Source organism: Trachinotus anak, unplaced genomic scaffold (assembly GCF_046630095.1).
Source record: "Trachinotus anak isolate AG129_WGS33_773 ecotype Australia unplaced genomic scaffold, CSIRO_AGI_Tana_v1 ptg000028l, whole genome shotgun sequence".
Lineage (NCBI taxonomy): Eukaryota > Metazoa > Chordata > Actinopteri > Carangiformes > Carangidae > Trachinotus > Trachinotus anak.
The window spans coordinates 6402288-6414441 of NW_027273879.1; the positions used below are offsets into that span (position 1 = coordinate 6402288).

The following is a 12154-nucleotide window of genomic DNA, read 5'->3' on the forward strand; positions in this document are numbered from 1 at the left end:
GGTTTTGCTTTTCAGTGTTTGCATTTTCACAACTGACTTGACTTCATCTGGTTTGTAATACATATATTCTAGCTGCAGCCCTGACCTGCTCCATCTACAGACTTTGTACTTGGTTTAAGTCTTAACTCTGTCCCCATGACACCTGGCCCCCTTCACATCACATCTTCAACACATTGTCAGGCTCTGTTTGGTATCTGCATTCACACTTGTTTATAATTTATATAATATTTAAAGCAGTGTTTCATTTTGACTATCAACCCTGACACAATAACTGGTTCAAATGAAAATGAATACAGCTTTATTTCCACCACATTTGGCAACATCATTAACTCATTATTGATTTTTACTCTCAAATTTAAGGATGTCCTTTTGCATTTCATATTATACAGTCCTCCTCAATGTGAGTACTAGTTCATCCTCAGGATGCCCACATCTGTCCAGTGGGTGCTGCGTGCCCACAGGCCTGAGTCCTGAATAGCAGGGCTGAAACAGGAAGCACTTCGTCAGCAGGACGACTGGACGCAGAGCCCGTTGACAGTGTGTGGAAAGGTCCCGGTTTGCAGGTTCTTCTGTAGCAAACAGCACTTTTGGTGGTTTGATATCACAAAGCATGCTCTGACTTGATCAGATCCAGAATCATCTGGATGGTCCTCTCACCTACAATGGTCAGAGACAGACTGGATCAGATCAGATCTACCAAAACAACATCTGCAGACTGAAACCATATAACATAGTGTATCTTGAGAACGTACAAACATCACAATACAGAAATGTTTCAGCTTAAAAGACACAAGTAATTTGTCTTGAAAATAAAAATGGATGATGGGAGCCTTTTTCATTTAAATACAAAATCATCAATGGGGAACAACTTTGAGAAGGATTTTAGCAACTTTCAACAAATCCCTAACAAGACCACAGCCACAACACATTGGTCTCTCTCTTCACAGTTAGTGGGCCTACACAGTCTGTGCCTACAGGTTCCTACTTAAAAAACCTCACAAATCTTTCAAAAACAGATCACACGAATAGAGGTTCTTGTTTTAGAAAGGCTCAGAGATGTCCCCAAACAGCTGGACGCTGGAGTTCCCAGCAAGAACATAAGAAAAATACAAAATATCACCACCAATGCTCTAATAAAGTCACTGCTTAGCCATGCCTTGATTAAGCAAGTGCTATTTATCTATTACTACTGTCCGAATGAGGAAAAATGCATGAATTTTTCACCAGTATTTTTCCACCGTGTAGACAGTGTGCAAAAGTGTTATGTTTAATTATGCTGTTTAATGTAGGAAAAATAAAAACTTTGATGCTTGGGTTTACCTTCCAGGTTCATTCTGGGATTCTCCAGCTTCTTTTCCAGCAAAGAGTCCATCAGCTTCCTGAGGTGTTTGAAGATCACACCAATCCGTACAGGAGCCTTCAAAGGGGAACACGGGTTAAATCAAATAAGCACAGGTTTAAATAATAACAGTAATGGTGGCTCTGTTGCATTAAGTGTTGCAGTGAGCCTACATGCACAATACCGACACCCTGAAACTGAAACAACATTAAACAGCATCTTATTTCGTGGGTGTACAAAGTCAAGTTTGCAAAGACAACTGCTGCTGCTACAGGATGGGACGGACGAGGAAAGGAGACAAAAAGTCAGGAGTCCCAGAGCAACCAACACTTTCTGACCTGAAAGTGTATCCATCCGTCTAGTGTGATGAGCCTCTCTCTGTGCTGAATATCAATGTCGCCTCCAAACAGCAGCATGGGGAAAGGAGATATCAGGGTGGTGTCTCGCAGGTAGATCTTAGTGTATTTCACCTGAGGAAAAGCAGTTATTAGCACATATGAGACTTAGAGATGAGCTGATGTCACACACACACACACACACACACGCACGCACACACCTTCTCCTGGTAGAGCAGCCAGCCGTGTGTCTGCAGGTTGCGGTTAACCGATGAGGGGTGGACCTGCGCCCTGCCTTGCGGGGTCTCCACTGTGCAGGCCACTCGCTCAAGCACATCCACAGAGGGGGTGCACAAGACCCGGGCCACGCTGTCGTAGAGCCCTGCTGTCAGCACCGCGTTCAGGACCGAGATCTGCTGCTTGGACAGCGAGGCCACCTGAAGCTTGGAGTGAGAAGAGGAGCGAGACGACCAGAAACCTGCCTGCTCCATCATCTTCATCAGCTCGTGCTTCACATCCTGGATGGAAGATGTCAAACAACATGATGTTGGACAGGAGGAGGAGGAAGAGAAAATAATTTGTGAAGAGAAGCCCAGGTGTGTGTCTGTGTGTGTCTGTGTGTGTGTGTGTGTGTGTGTGTGTGCAAATATACATGTGTGTGATACCTCTATTGTAATGAGAGCGGTTCGATTGAGGAAGTGTTTCCTACAGTAGGACATTTCTGCTCTCAGTCCGTCCATCTGTGAGTTCTTCCACCTAACAGTATGACAGGTTAACACAGAAAGCAGGTCAGGTCAGTCTGTCATAGCAGTAATCATGCTAAAGGCAACAGATTTAATACCCATTTCACAGTCATGCTACCTTACTTGTCAAAGTATGATGGAAAACCAGTAGGGCCACGGAAGCCTACAAATATTTATTATTATTGGCATTTCTGTCACATTTCTGTCTGCACTTTACAACTGTATACAACAATAATTTCTGCTAATAATAATTAATCAATAAGCAGGACCTGGATTTAGATAAGTGGCAGAAAACTGATGGAAATATTAGAGTAGCTGATGTTTATAGCTGCTATAGTTACGAATAGCAACAAGTTTGATGGTGTTAACTCAGAGTCCACACAAAAGGACTGAACAACTTCAACAATCCTCTGCTGCACTAGTCTCACCACAACCACATGCAAACATTTTTTATAACGCTGTCTACAAAAATATTCAAGACCTTTGGAAATCAATGTGAGAGGCTTCCAAAAGGCTCCATTTAGGGAAAATACACAGACATTAAAAGGTATCTAACAGTCCATACCCCAGATAGGCGTTGCATATGGTCAGGTGATCAGAGTTGGCCAATGCCAGTGCAGCTTTGGCCAGGTTAGCTTCCTCCTTTCTATTCATTGGTGTGGAGAAGGGAGACTTCTCAGTGATGGCTGCTGCGATCGTTGCCTGAAACAAATCTTGTATTAATATTTCCAGAAAGACATGAAAGTAGGATTTTAAGATACATAACTACAGCATAATATGGTAATAGTAGTAGTAACAAGATATAATCATAATACAGTTGCAAAGACTCGTAGTTGGAGTGTTTGTTGTCTGATAATAATGAGGCAGTGGAACGTACTATGGGCTCCAGGCAGCCGAGGATGGCTCCATAGATCAGCATCTTGCCGATCTTCACGTTGACGGGCAGACTCGCCAGGTGGTGTCCCAGAGGGGTGAGGACGTGATCACTGGGGTGACACGCACCGATCTTCCTCAGCAGGTTGACGGCGTTACTGACCGACTGGGGCTGAGGAGCATCCAGGGCCCGGCTCAGGAAGTCCTCTGGGGAGCCGTACTGACATTTCTGCCAGAGGGGAGAGAGGAGATTAGTGGGAGTGAAGAACACTTAAACAGAGGCTTTGATAATGTCTCCACGTGAGGTTGAAGGTAAAAGTGGTTGCCTTTTTTGTGAATTTTTATTTCTATGCTACTGAGTGTGGTTTATATACCATAATATGAAGGCAGAGCTCCTCCAGTGGGACGCGTAGTATCTCTGGTATGGAGTAATCCATGAACGCATCAAACCTGAGGTCAACAGAGCAGATCACGTGACCAAAAACAGGAATAATATAACATGTGTAGTTGTTGTTTTTATTGATGAAAACATCCTTTATATTTTGTTCTCCTGCTTTGTCTTCTTCATCCCATCTCATAGTGCAATAGTACAAAGTGAGTTAGGAGCTCCGTGCCTGTATTTCGGGTAGAGTCTGAAGCAGAAGCCATTTCGGACACGTCCCGCTCTGCCCTGCCTCTGGAGGGCGCTGGCTTTGGAAACAAAAGTTTCCACCAGGGAACTCATCTGGCTGCTCTCGTGGTACCTGACCGACACAACAGAACAGAGTCACGTCTCTTTGCAACCAGCCTCAGTTATGTTTTCCCATTAGTGTAATCATTAGCCATGTTAGGGCCGTGGCTCCAGAGGTGGGAATGTTGATCTTTCGGTGAGTCACCACTTTGGTCCAGACTGAAATATCTCAACAACTGCCATAACATTTTGTTTGGACATTCATGATTGCCACGTAATGAATCTTAATGACCTTGGTGACCCTCTGATTTTTCCTCTAGCTCCACCATGAGGAGAAAATCTGTTTGTAGAACTGAAATAACTTTTTTCAGCCCTTCAGTTTTCATTCAGCCCCTTCAACTGCTCAAAATGTTCAAGCATCCACTACTTGAGTTTATAACCAAATACCTATAAAGCTTAAGACATTCCCACCAGCCTCAGCTGTACTGTCATTGTGAGCATGTTCATTAGCATTTAGCTCAAGCTCTGAGTGTTGTTTATAGTCTGACAATTAAGATAAAATAATTTTTGAAGACTGAAGCCATGAAACAGATCAAATCGTTTAGGATCAGCAATGTGTAACAAAACAAGAGACAATACATTAACCATACAATAATATGCGAGACTTTTCTGGTATCGTGATCATGATCATGAGCTCTTACTTATTTTCTTTGGTCTTCCCTGTGTCGATGACAAACACGACGTCAGGAATAGTCACACCTGTCTCAGCAATGTTAGTTGACAACACCATCTGAAGAGGAGACAGAGCAGTGGGGATTTTTAGGACTTGTGAAAATATTTGTTCAGTTGCTCAATGAAATCATTTTATTTTCAAGAAATATTTAAACTGTATTTTCTGTTTCAAAACATGAGAAAGTATCAGCTAGTGGTGTGAAAAATTGTATTACACGATCTTCAATCTTGCTGTATATTTTTATTTCACAGTTATTACACTGTAACATATTTAGTGGTACCTTCCTAACTCCAGCAGGGGGGACTGTGAAGGCAGCAGCCTGGTCCTTTGATGAAAGAGTCGAGTGGAGAGCAACAATCCTATACCTTAAAGTAACAAACACAACTCACAGTGAGACCTTTTCAAAGGTTGCTGCAGGACTATTACGAGTGTATACTGGGTTGGATTAGTGTGTGCCTGTCACCTGTTTTTGTCCCTGAACCTCTTGTCCGAGGAGAGCAGGTCGTAGAGCTGCTGGATGTGAGCCAGACCTGGGAGGAAGACCAGGACGGCTCCATCCAATTCCGCAAACTGTGGGGATTTGTCTGACCAGAAAGACAAAAACGCACTAATTTAACACACATAACAAGACCAACACATGTATGAGTGTGGACTTTGTGCCGTCTGAAACAAGCATGATGATATTTAGTACCGAGGTAGTCCATCAGGTCAACCAGCAAGTCCATGTTGATCTTGTTAGGGTTCATGTACTGCAGCACCTGCCGGGTCCTGCTGCTGAAATGGTCGAGGTCAGGACCCAGGTCCCAGCCTGAGGAGGAGTCTCTCACTATCACCTCCTGACACACACATAGAAACACACATACTTATTATAAATCACAGTAGAATAATGATCCACTATGTCTCTCAAGGGGCAGGACAGCAGTTTAGCGGTTTAAGCCTCGGGCTCAGTCCATTAACAGCGACTGCTCAGAAATGTGTCCTATAATTAAACAAGTCATTTAAAGGCTTTAAAAACCTATTTCCTCATTAATTTCTTGCTATGAGTGATCTGGTTTTACAAGAACCAAAAACAACCTGCCAAAGTGTTCTGTTACTTCACATGAGAGATTTCTGTATCTGTGTGTTTTTCTTCTTGCTGGTTTGAAGTGGGCAGTGCTCAGCTGGAAGAAAGGTGGTGTGTCTCAATCACAACTGATCAATATCTGAATCAAAAACTAATGACAGTGGTGGGCTGTTTGCTTATGTTGCCAGGCCACTGTTGATCAAATCTGATCAAACCACAGTTTGGGGTTGGAAATAAACTGTAAATAAATAATACCTATGCATGAATGTTTTTCCAAACTTAAAAAATAAGATTTGAAACCATGTTTTCAAGTTTTGCTGCAGGTTGCTGGAGATTAGAGCAGCAGCTTACAGACACAGAATAGTACTGCAGAGGGCCAACATTACCTGGTGTTGTAATGTCTTGCCGCCTTTTTGGGTGACAGAGACGCTGACTTCTTCTTCCTCTTCAAGGATTTTCTGACTGTACTCCGAGTCCTTCTCCAGGATGTACCCTGTCTGCTCCACTATGTCTTCTAAGTGAAACACCTGCACACAAAACCACAGGAACTTGAGTAATGTACACCCTGCTTCCTCCACCATGTCCTAAGGTTCATCTTCTTTTTTTGTTCAGAAATGCATCTGTGATACGACTCAATGCTAAAACACGTGATACGACATCCAAAACAGATGAAGGGATTAAATTAGATTCTGTGTTCGGCTAAACCCAAACTAAAGCTCTCCTCTCACCTCCACTGGGAAAGTCCTGCCAGGGATGGTGATCACTGGGCAGCGGTTGAAGTAGTTGGAGAACTTGTCACAGTCCACTGTGGCGCTCATGAGGATCAGCTGCAGGTCCGATCTCCTCATGACCACATCTTTCAGGATGGTGAGCAGGAAGTCTGACTGGACGCTGCGCTCGTGGACCTGAGAAGACGGAGGTGAGTAGGTGTCTGATTATGTCATTTAAAAATAACTGCAAACGCTTTTTTATTTTATAACCAGACAAAAAATGTCACTTACAAATATATTAACCTGAGGATTGAGAGGACTCTCACAATATGGCAACACACGGTGCCAGGACATTACAATCTGCTAATACTGTGTTTGATCAGAATCTGTCAGTACCTCGTCTACGATGATGTGCGTCAGGGAGCTGAGGTGTCTGTCGTGCTGGAGTTTCCTGAGCAGAACGCCAGTGGTGCAGTACAGCAGACGAGTCCACTCCCCGGACTGATTCTCCATCCGGATCTGGTATCCGCACAGCGACGACTGAAACACGATCACAGCAGGTGTCAATGCATCCAATCTGCCTACACTGTTGTTTCCATAAGAGTAATGTTGTGGCCCTCAAGTCTGAAGGCGTCTCTGTAAAAGTGGATTTGCACCTTCGATCCGGGTCCATCCTCACATCCTAGCTCCTGACTCACTCTGCAGGCCAGGCTCATGGCAGATATCCTGCGGGGCTGAGTCACCACGATGTTGCAGGGCTGTGCCTCTTTGCCCCCGGTCAACAGCTCCTCCAGCAGGAACTGGGGGATCTGAGTACTCTTTCCGCTGCCCGTCTCGCCAGCCACCACCACCACAGGGTGACGCTTCAGAGCCTCCAGGACACGATGCTGGTGTTGGAAGACAGGCAGCTGCTGTCGCTCTGCCTTAAAGGTAGGACACTGGTTTAGTGACTTGGGTTCATTTTATGCGAACTGTACTGTGTAGAAAAGTTCAAGTGTATTTACCTGCAGTTTGTGAGCAAGAGAGGACTTCCTCAGCTTCATTAAGAGCTCCCTGGATGCCTCGAGCGCTCCCGTCCCTTCCCTCCTCCCTCCTTGTTTCTCACTCTTGTCCTCCACTTCCTCTCCTCCCTGCCCAATATCAAGACCAGCCAGGTTCTCCCAGGACTCTTCAGGCTCTTCGTCCCCACCCTGGCCCAACCTGGCCTGGCCTTGGGATGCAGACCCCTGCCCCTGGCTCTGGTTCTGCTGCTGTTTGAGTCTGGTCAGGAGGCGGGAGATGAACTGGTCTCGAGGTTTGTTGGCGGCAGTGCGGCTCTCCTCCTGCTTCTGCTGCTCACTGTCTCTCCACTCCAACCACACATCTCTGTAGGTTGGAGGAAGGAGCTGGTGCACTGACTGAGAGTCAAAGATTGAGAGGGGAGAGGAGAGAGCTCACTCTAAGCACAAATATATATATAAAACCAAAACAGAGCAGAGGTGTGGCCTGGTAACATGTAGCACCTGTCCTTTAACCAGGTTGTAGAGTGCCAGTGTGGCTGCCAGGTGTTGAGCCTGCATGCTGTCCTCAGTCAGGATGGTGGGACAAACCTCCAGAACATCATCTGCCCTCTGAATACGCACCCTGATGGACATAAAAACATCGAATCAATACAACCTATTTCTAACTTCACTCAAAAGTTAGTTTTGTTGTATGAGCAGTCAATTTAAATGGATTTCTCAGCATGTCAAGAGTATAACACACTGTATGGGAACAAGGACTCAGAAAACACACACACTTACCTGGATCTCCAGTATCTACCAGCAGCGACCTTGTGAAAAGCTGGTGGCGGACTCTTGGGCAGGTTCTTTCTGACCCAGTCGATGAGAAACTGTTTGGGAGACTTTCCCGTCCAGCTGCGAGCTGTGTAGTCAAAATTACGAATGTCCTTCGGCTCGTTCTTTTTCACGACTGCGAAGGCAAATGAAAAAAAAATGATCGGCAAAGAAGTCAGAGGCGACTGGAGCGAGATGTTGTCCTCTGAAGGCTGCAGAAAAATCTTAAGAACACTTCAAGAAAACATTTTTTCAGTTGCAACATCTGTCGAGTCTCGTGCTACATTACACTGCAAAAAATATCAAGCTTATATCAGGTTATTTTCCTCCTGGTGTTTTGTCTGACTGATGCCTCTTATGTTCTGAGTTAACATCCTGAACTTCTCCCCGCACACAGAATAACTGCATCTCTCTTGGTTTAGGGTGATTTGTATGTTTTCCACTGCAAATTTCAGACACTCTCTACTAGTCTGATAAAATAATATATTAAAGTTTGACTCATATGACTGAGGATAAATATGTGGGTGTGATTTATGAGCATGCAGCATCTATTACAGGGTACTATACAGTATATTGGTTCTGAGCCATAATATTACAACTTAATTACGTCCTACAGTTTGCTATATTTTGGGTTTCTATATCCTGTAAAACCTTTTGAACATGTTCTATTAAAGTCACTCAATGATTGAATTTAACTTGGTGTTTATTGAACCTTTCTCGGCAGGAGGCTCCTTTTCAGCTTGCTCAAATAAATTGAAGGAGATGTCCTCTTTGTCCTCACTGACAGGAAGTTTTTTTTTTTCCTTCTGAGGCACCTCCACCACTTTTATAGCTGGGTTAAACATGGGGTGGGACTCCAGCTGCTTCATCTCTAGAAAGAGAAAACATATTTGTTCTATTTAAGTCAAAGGTGGGTTCAAAAATGTTGTTTAATTTCTGCATGGAAGAATTAAAGCACACACACACACACACACACACACACACACACACACCTTGCTGTATGATGCGTATCCTGTCCTGTGCCATCCTCTGACCTGCCTTGTCTCCTTTGCTCTTGGCAGCAGCCGCCATTTCTTTAGTGTCATACAGTTGAGCAGTGAGGATCAAATACCGGTCATTCTATACAATGGGAAATAACGCACACTCAATTATAGACTGACCACATTGTTACGCATACATAATGACATTAAGTGTACTCATCTACCACAACTTCCTACCTTTATACAAACTATTCAGTTTCAATGCTGAAATGTGGTTACTTTCCATGTAAGCTTCAAACTCCTGAAGAAACGGTGGAGCATCTGTTCACTAAGGTGATCAAATTTTCTAAATAAAAGAATGGAGAGCTTTTTCAACCACGTAAAATCCTCTCCACTCTCATGTCTGTACAGTAAATAAGAAGCTACCACCAGCAGCTGGTTAGCTTAGCTTAGCATATAGAGTGGAAACAGGGGAGAAACAGCTAGCCTGGTAATAAAAATCTGCCTACCAGCACATCTAAAGCTCACTAATTCACATGTTATATATTCATTCTTGCAAAAACTTGTCTAACTCTCTTGGAGAAGGCAAATTTCCCAAAAATGTTGAATCATTATTTTAACTTTTCAAAAATATATAGCTCTTAGTATTAATTTTAATTACTGGGTCAAACTTTTCGTCCAGTTCAGGATTGCGCGCAGTCTTCTTCCCTCCTTCCTCTTCCTCCTCCTCCTCTTCCTCACTGCTCTGCTCTGCATACCTCAGGATCCAGTCCTTCATGCTTGCAGCTTCATCCCTCTCTGTGGCCTGGCAGACACCACACACACTTAATAAGCAATGATATCACAGCTGTCTAGCCAGCGCACTCTTGTTAATAAACGCACAAACCTTGGTGGTCTCTTTGCGGGTGCTGTTGGGTGCTTTGGGGCTCGGGGTGGCAGGTTTCTGCTGAGCAGGAGGCTGGAACCTGGGCCTGCTCCTCTGGCTCTCCTCCTGCATCTGCTGGCTAAAGCCTTCCGGCAGCTCCTCTGGTAAAACAGACAATAAATAAAGAGAGTTACAGAGTTTTTGCAGTGTCGTGTTCTCAAGAACTATACAGTGATTATATCTAAATGACTGCTGATGCTCTACTACCATCTCTAAGGTTGAGGCAGAGCCAGTCGAGAGCAGAATGGAGATCCCCTCCGTAGAGCACGCTGCTCTTCATCGCCTCCTCAATGTGCTCTCTCTTAAAGTTGAACTTCTCCAGAGCTGTGTACAGGTCCTGCAAGCACATTAAGAAACACCCAAAATAAATACAACAAGAACAAATCTATATGTGCATTAACTTTGAAAATAAAAAAAAAAAGAAGAAGTTTTGTCTTCACCAGCAGTTTCTTGCTTGTAAGTCTGCCTGATATGGGCCCTTTGTCCCCATCCTCCTGTCTGAAGTCATTGATCAGCTTGATGATCTTCTTCTCCAGGTCAGCTTGGATAGCAACCTGTGTTAAAGAGTTAAATCCCATTAATTACAAGATTTCTAATGTTTTTCTCTGTGGGAAACACACTTGATGAAATTGATGACATTCAAAGTTGAATACACAATGGACAATTTGTGTGTTGCAAGGTAACAACATGGTAACTTACTTTAAGAATGGACTTGTCTGAGACGCCTCCTGTGTCGACCTGCGCAGTGTTGGACAGACTGTAGGTCTTTGGAGCTGAGCAGAGCAGTGGCAGATCTCATGTTAGTTCAATTATCACTTTCACTGACATAACTAATACAAGTATGTTATATCTTTTATGACATGACACATTTGTTGACACATATTATCACGCAATATGGCCATTCTTCTGACTCATGAATGGTTTACTTTTTCTTATGTGCAGGAAAATGTCCACCACAAGTTATCTGACTGCAATGTTTGTTTACCAGCCTGACAAGAAAATGATGCATCTGGCATGCAAGCAGCACAAGGAGGCATAAAGGATTTTATGAAGGTGCAGCATGAAGAAGTTAATGATCTTTGTGTGACGACGTACTGAAATGAAAGGAACAAGGAGAGAGCTCCGTGTGTAAAAGTTGTGCCAGTAAATGTGCACAGCCTGATAGTAAACATCCCGATCACAGCAAGTATACAAGTACGATGAAGTCACTGTATACAGGGCGGGGCACAATATTCTGAACACCAATATAATTTAGTATTATCAGACTGAAAAGTGACCATATGAACACGCTTATCACACAGTAGGTGCCTGAGTATTGTACAGTGGAGCAAGACGATGTCTGGGGAGGATTTGTCCCGTTAGCAGGTATTACCACCTTTAGACTTGCTCTCTTTGGCTGGCTTAGCCGGCTTGGTGCTGGCTGTCTGTTTCTTCGGTTCCTCCGCCACGCTGTTCCCCGCAGCAGTGGCACCACTCCTGCCCGCTGCTGCTGCTGCTGCTGCCGGAGCCACCGGAGCGGCGGATTTTTTCTTCTTTCCACCCATTAAATCACCAAAACACAACCTGTATATGGCTCCTTTATGTGGCAAAAGTAATTCGAAGTCATCAGCAAGGCCCTAAAGGGTTCGATTATAAATAGAGAACAAAAATTACGCTAGTGTGTGTTTCTCATTCCTGCGTTTTCATGACGGATTGAACCCTGGACCACACGGCCACCGTAGCGGACGTATATGCTGCATTCATGAAAATGGGAAGAACAGAAACAAACTATAATCCGATACCTAAATGGCATCAAATAAACTAGATGACAATTTACTGCGTTACACATTGTACCACTTTATTATCATGTGAAATCAGATACAAACCAACACAAACCGTAGATCGCGCATATAAAATAAGCTTGATAGACTGTATTAGTATTTAAATTGTATTTTGATGTAACAACCAGCGGTGGCGTATTTGAAGCTAT

General features: G+C 43.9%; 1 protein-coding gene across 1 annotated transcript; it reads right to left on the reverse strand.

Annotated features, from left to right (window-relative positions):
* Positions 1 to 281: 281 nt before the first annotated feature.
* dhx29 (DEAH (Asp-Glu-Ala-His) box polypeptide 29) lies at positions 282 to 11884 on the reverse strand. The gene is made up of 28 exons (XM_071466236.1): positions 11561 to 11884; positions 10885 to 10958; positions 10626 to 10739; positions 10393 to 10522; positions 10147 to 10286; positions 9922 to 10065; positions 9273 to 9399; positions 8993 to 9151; positions 8248 to 8416; positions 7969 to 8089; positions 7471 to 7863; positions 7123 to 7389; positions 6863 to 7006; positions 6485 to 6661; positions 6143 to 6283; positions 5385 to 5529; positions 5157 to 5277; positions 4974 to 5058; positions 4662 to 4750; positions 3905 to 4033; positions 3665 to 3740; positions 3295 to 3519; positions 2983 to 3119; positions 2340 to 2430; positions 1896 to 2192; positions 1678 to 1809; positions 1321 to 1417; positions 282 to 657 (listed from the first exon to the last, which is right to left on the reverse strand). The coding sequence occupies exons 1-28, from the start codon at positions 11727 to 11729 to the stop codon at positions 602 to 604; spliced, it is 4149 nt and encodes a 1382-aa protein (XP_071322337.1). The 5' UTR covers positions 11730 to 11884; the 3' UTR covers positions 282 to 601.
* Between the last annotated feature and the right edge of the window lie 270 nt (positions 11885 to 12154).

What these genes read in the sequence shown, in the direction of transcription:
- dhx29 (XM_071466236.1), bottom strand. Translation starts at nt 11,729, where the DNA reads ATGGGTGGAAAGAAGAAAAAATCCGCCGCTCCGGTGGCTCCGGCAGCA. An exon ending in TGGACGAAAAGTTTGACCCA is followed by an intron (nt 9,400 to 9,921) that starts GTAATTAAAATT and finishes CCCATTGTATAG; the next exon opens with AATGACCGGTATTTGATCCT. An exon ending in GGAGCCTCCTGCCGAGAAAG is followed by an intron (nt 8,417 to 8,992) that starts GTTCAATAAACA and finishes TTGCCTTCGCAG; the next exon opens with TCGTGAAAAAGAACGAGCCG.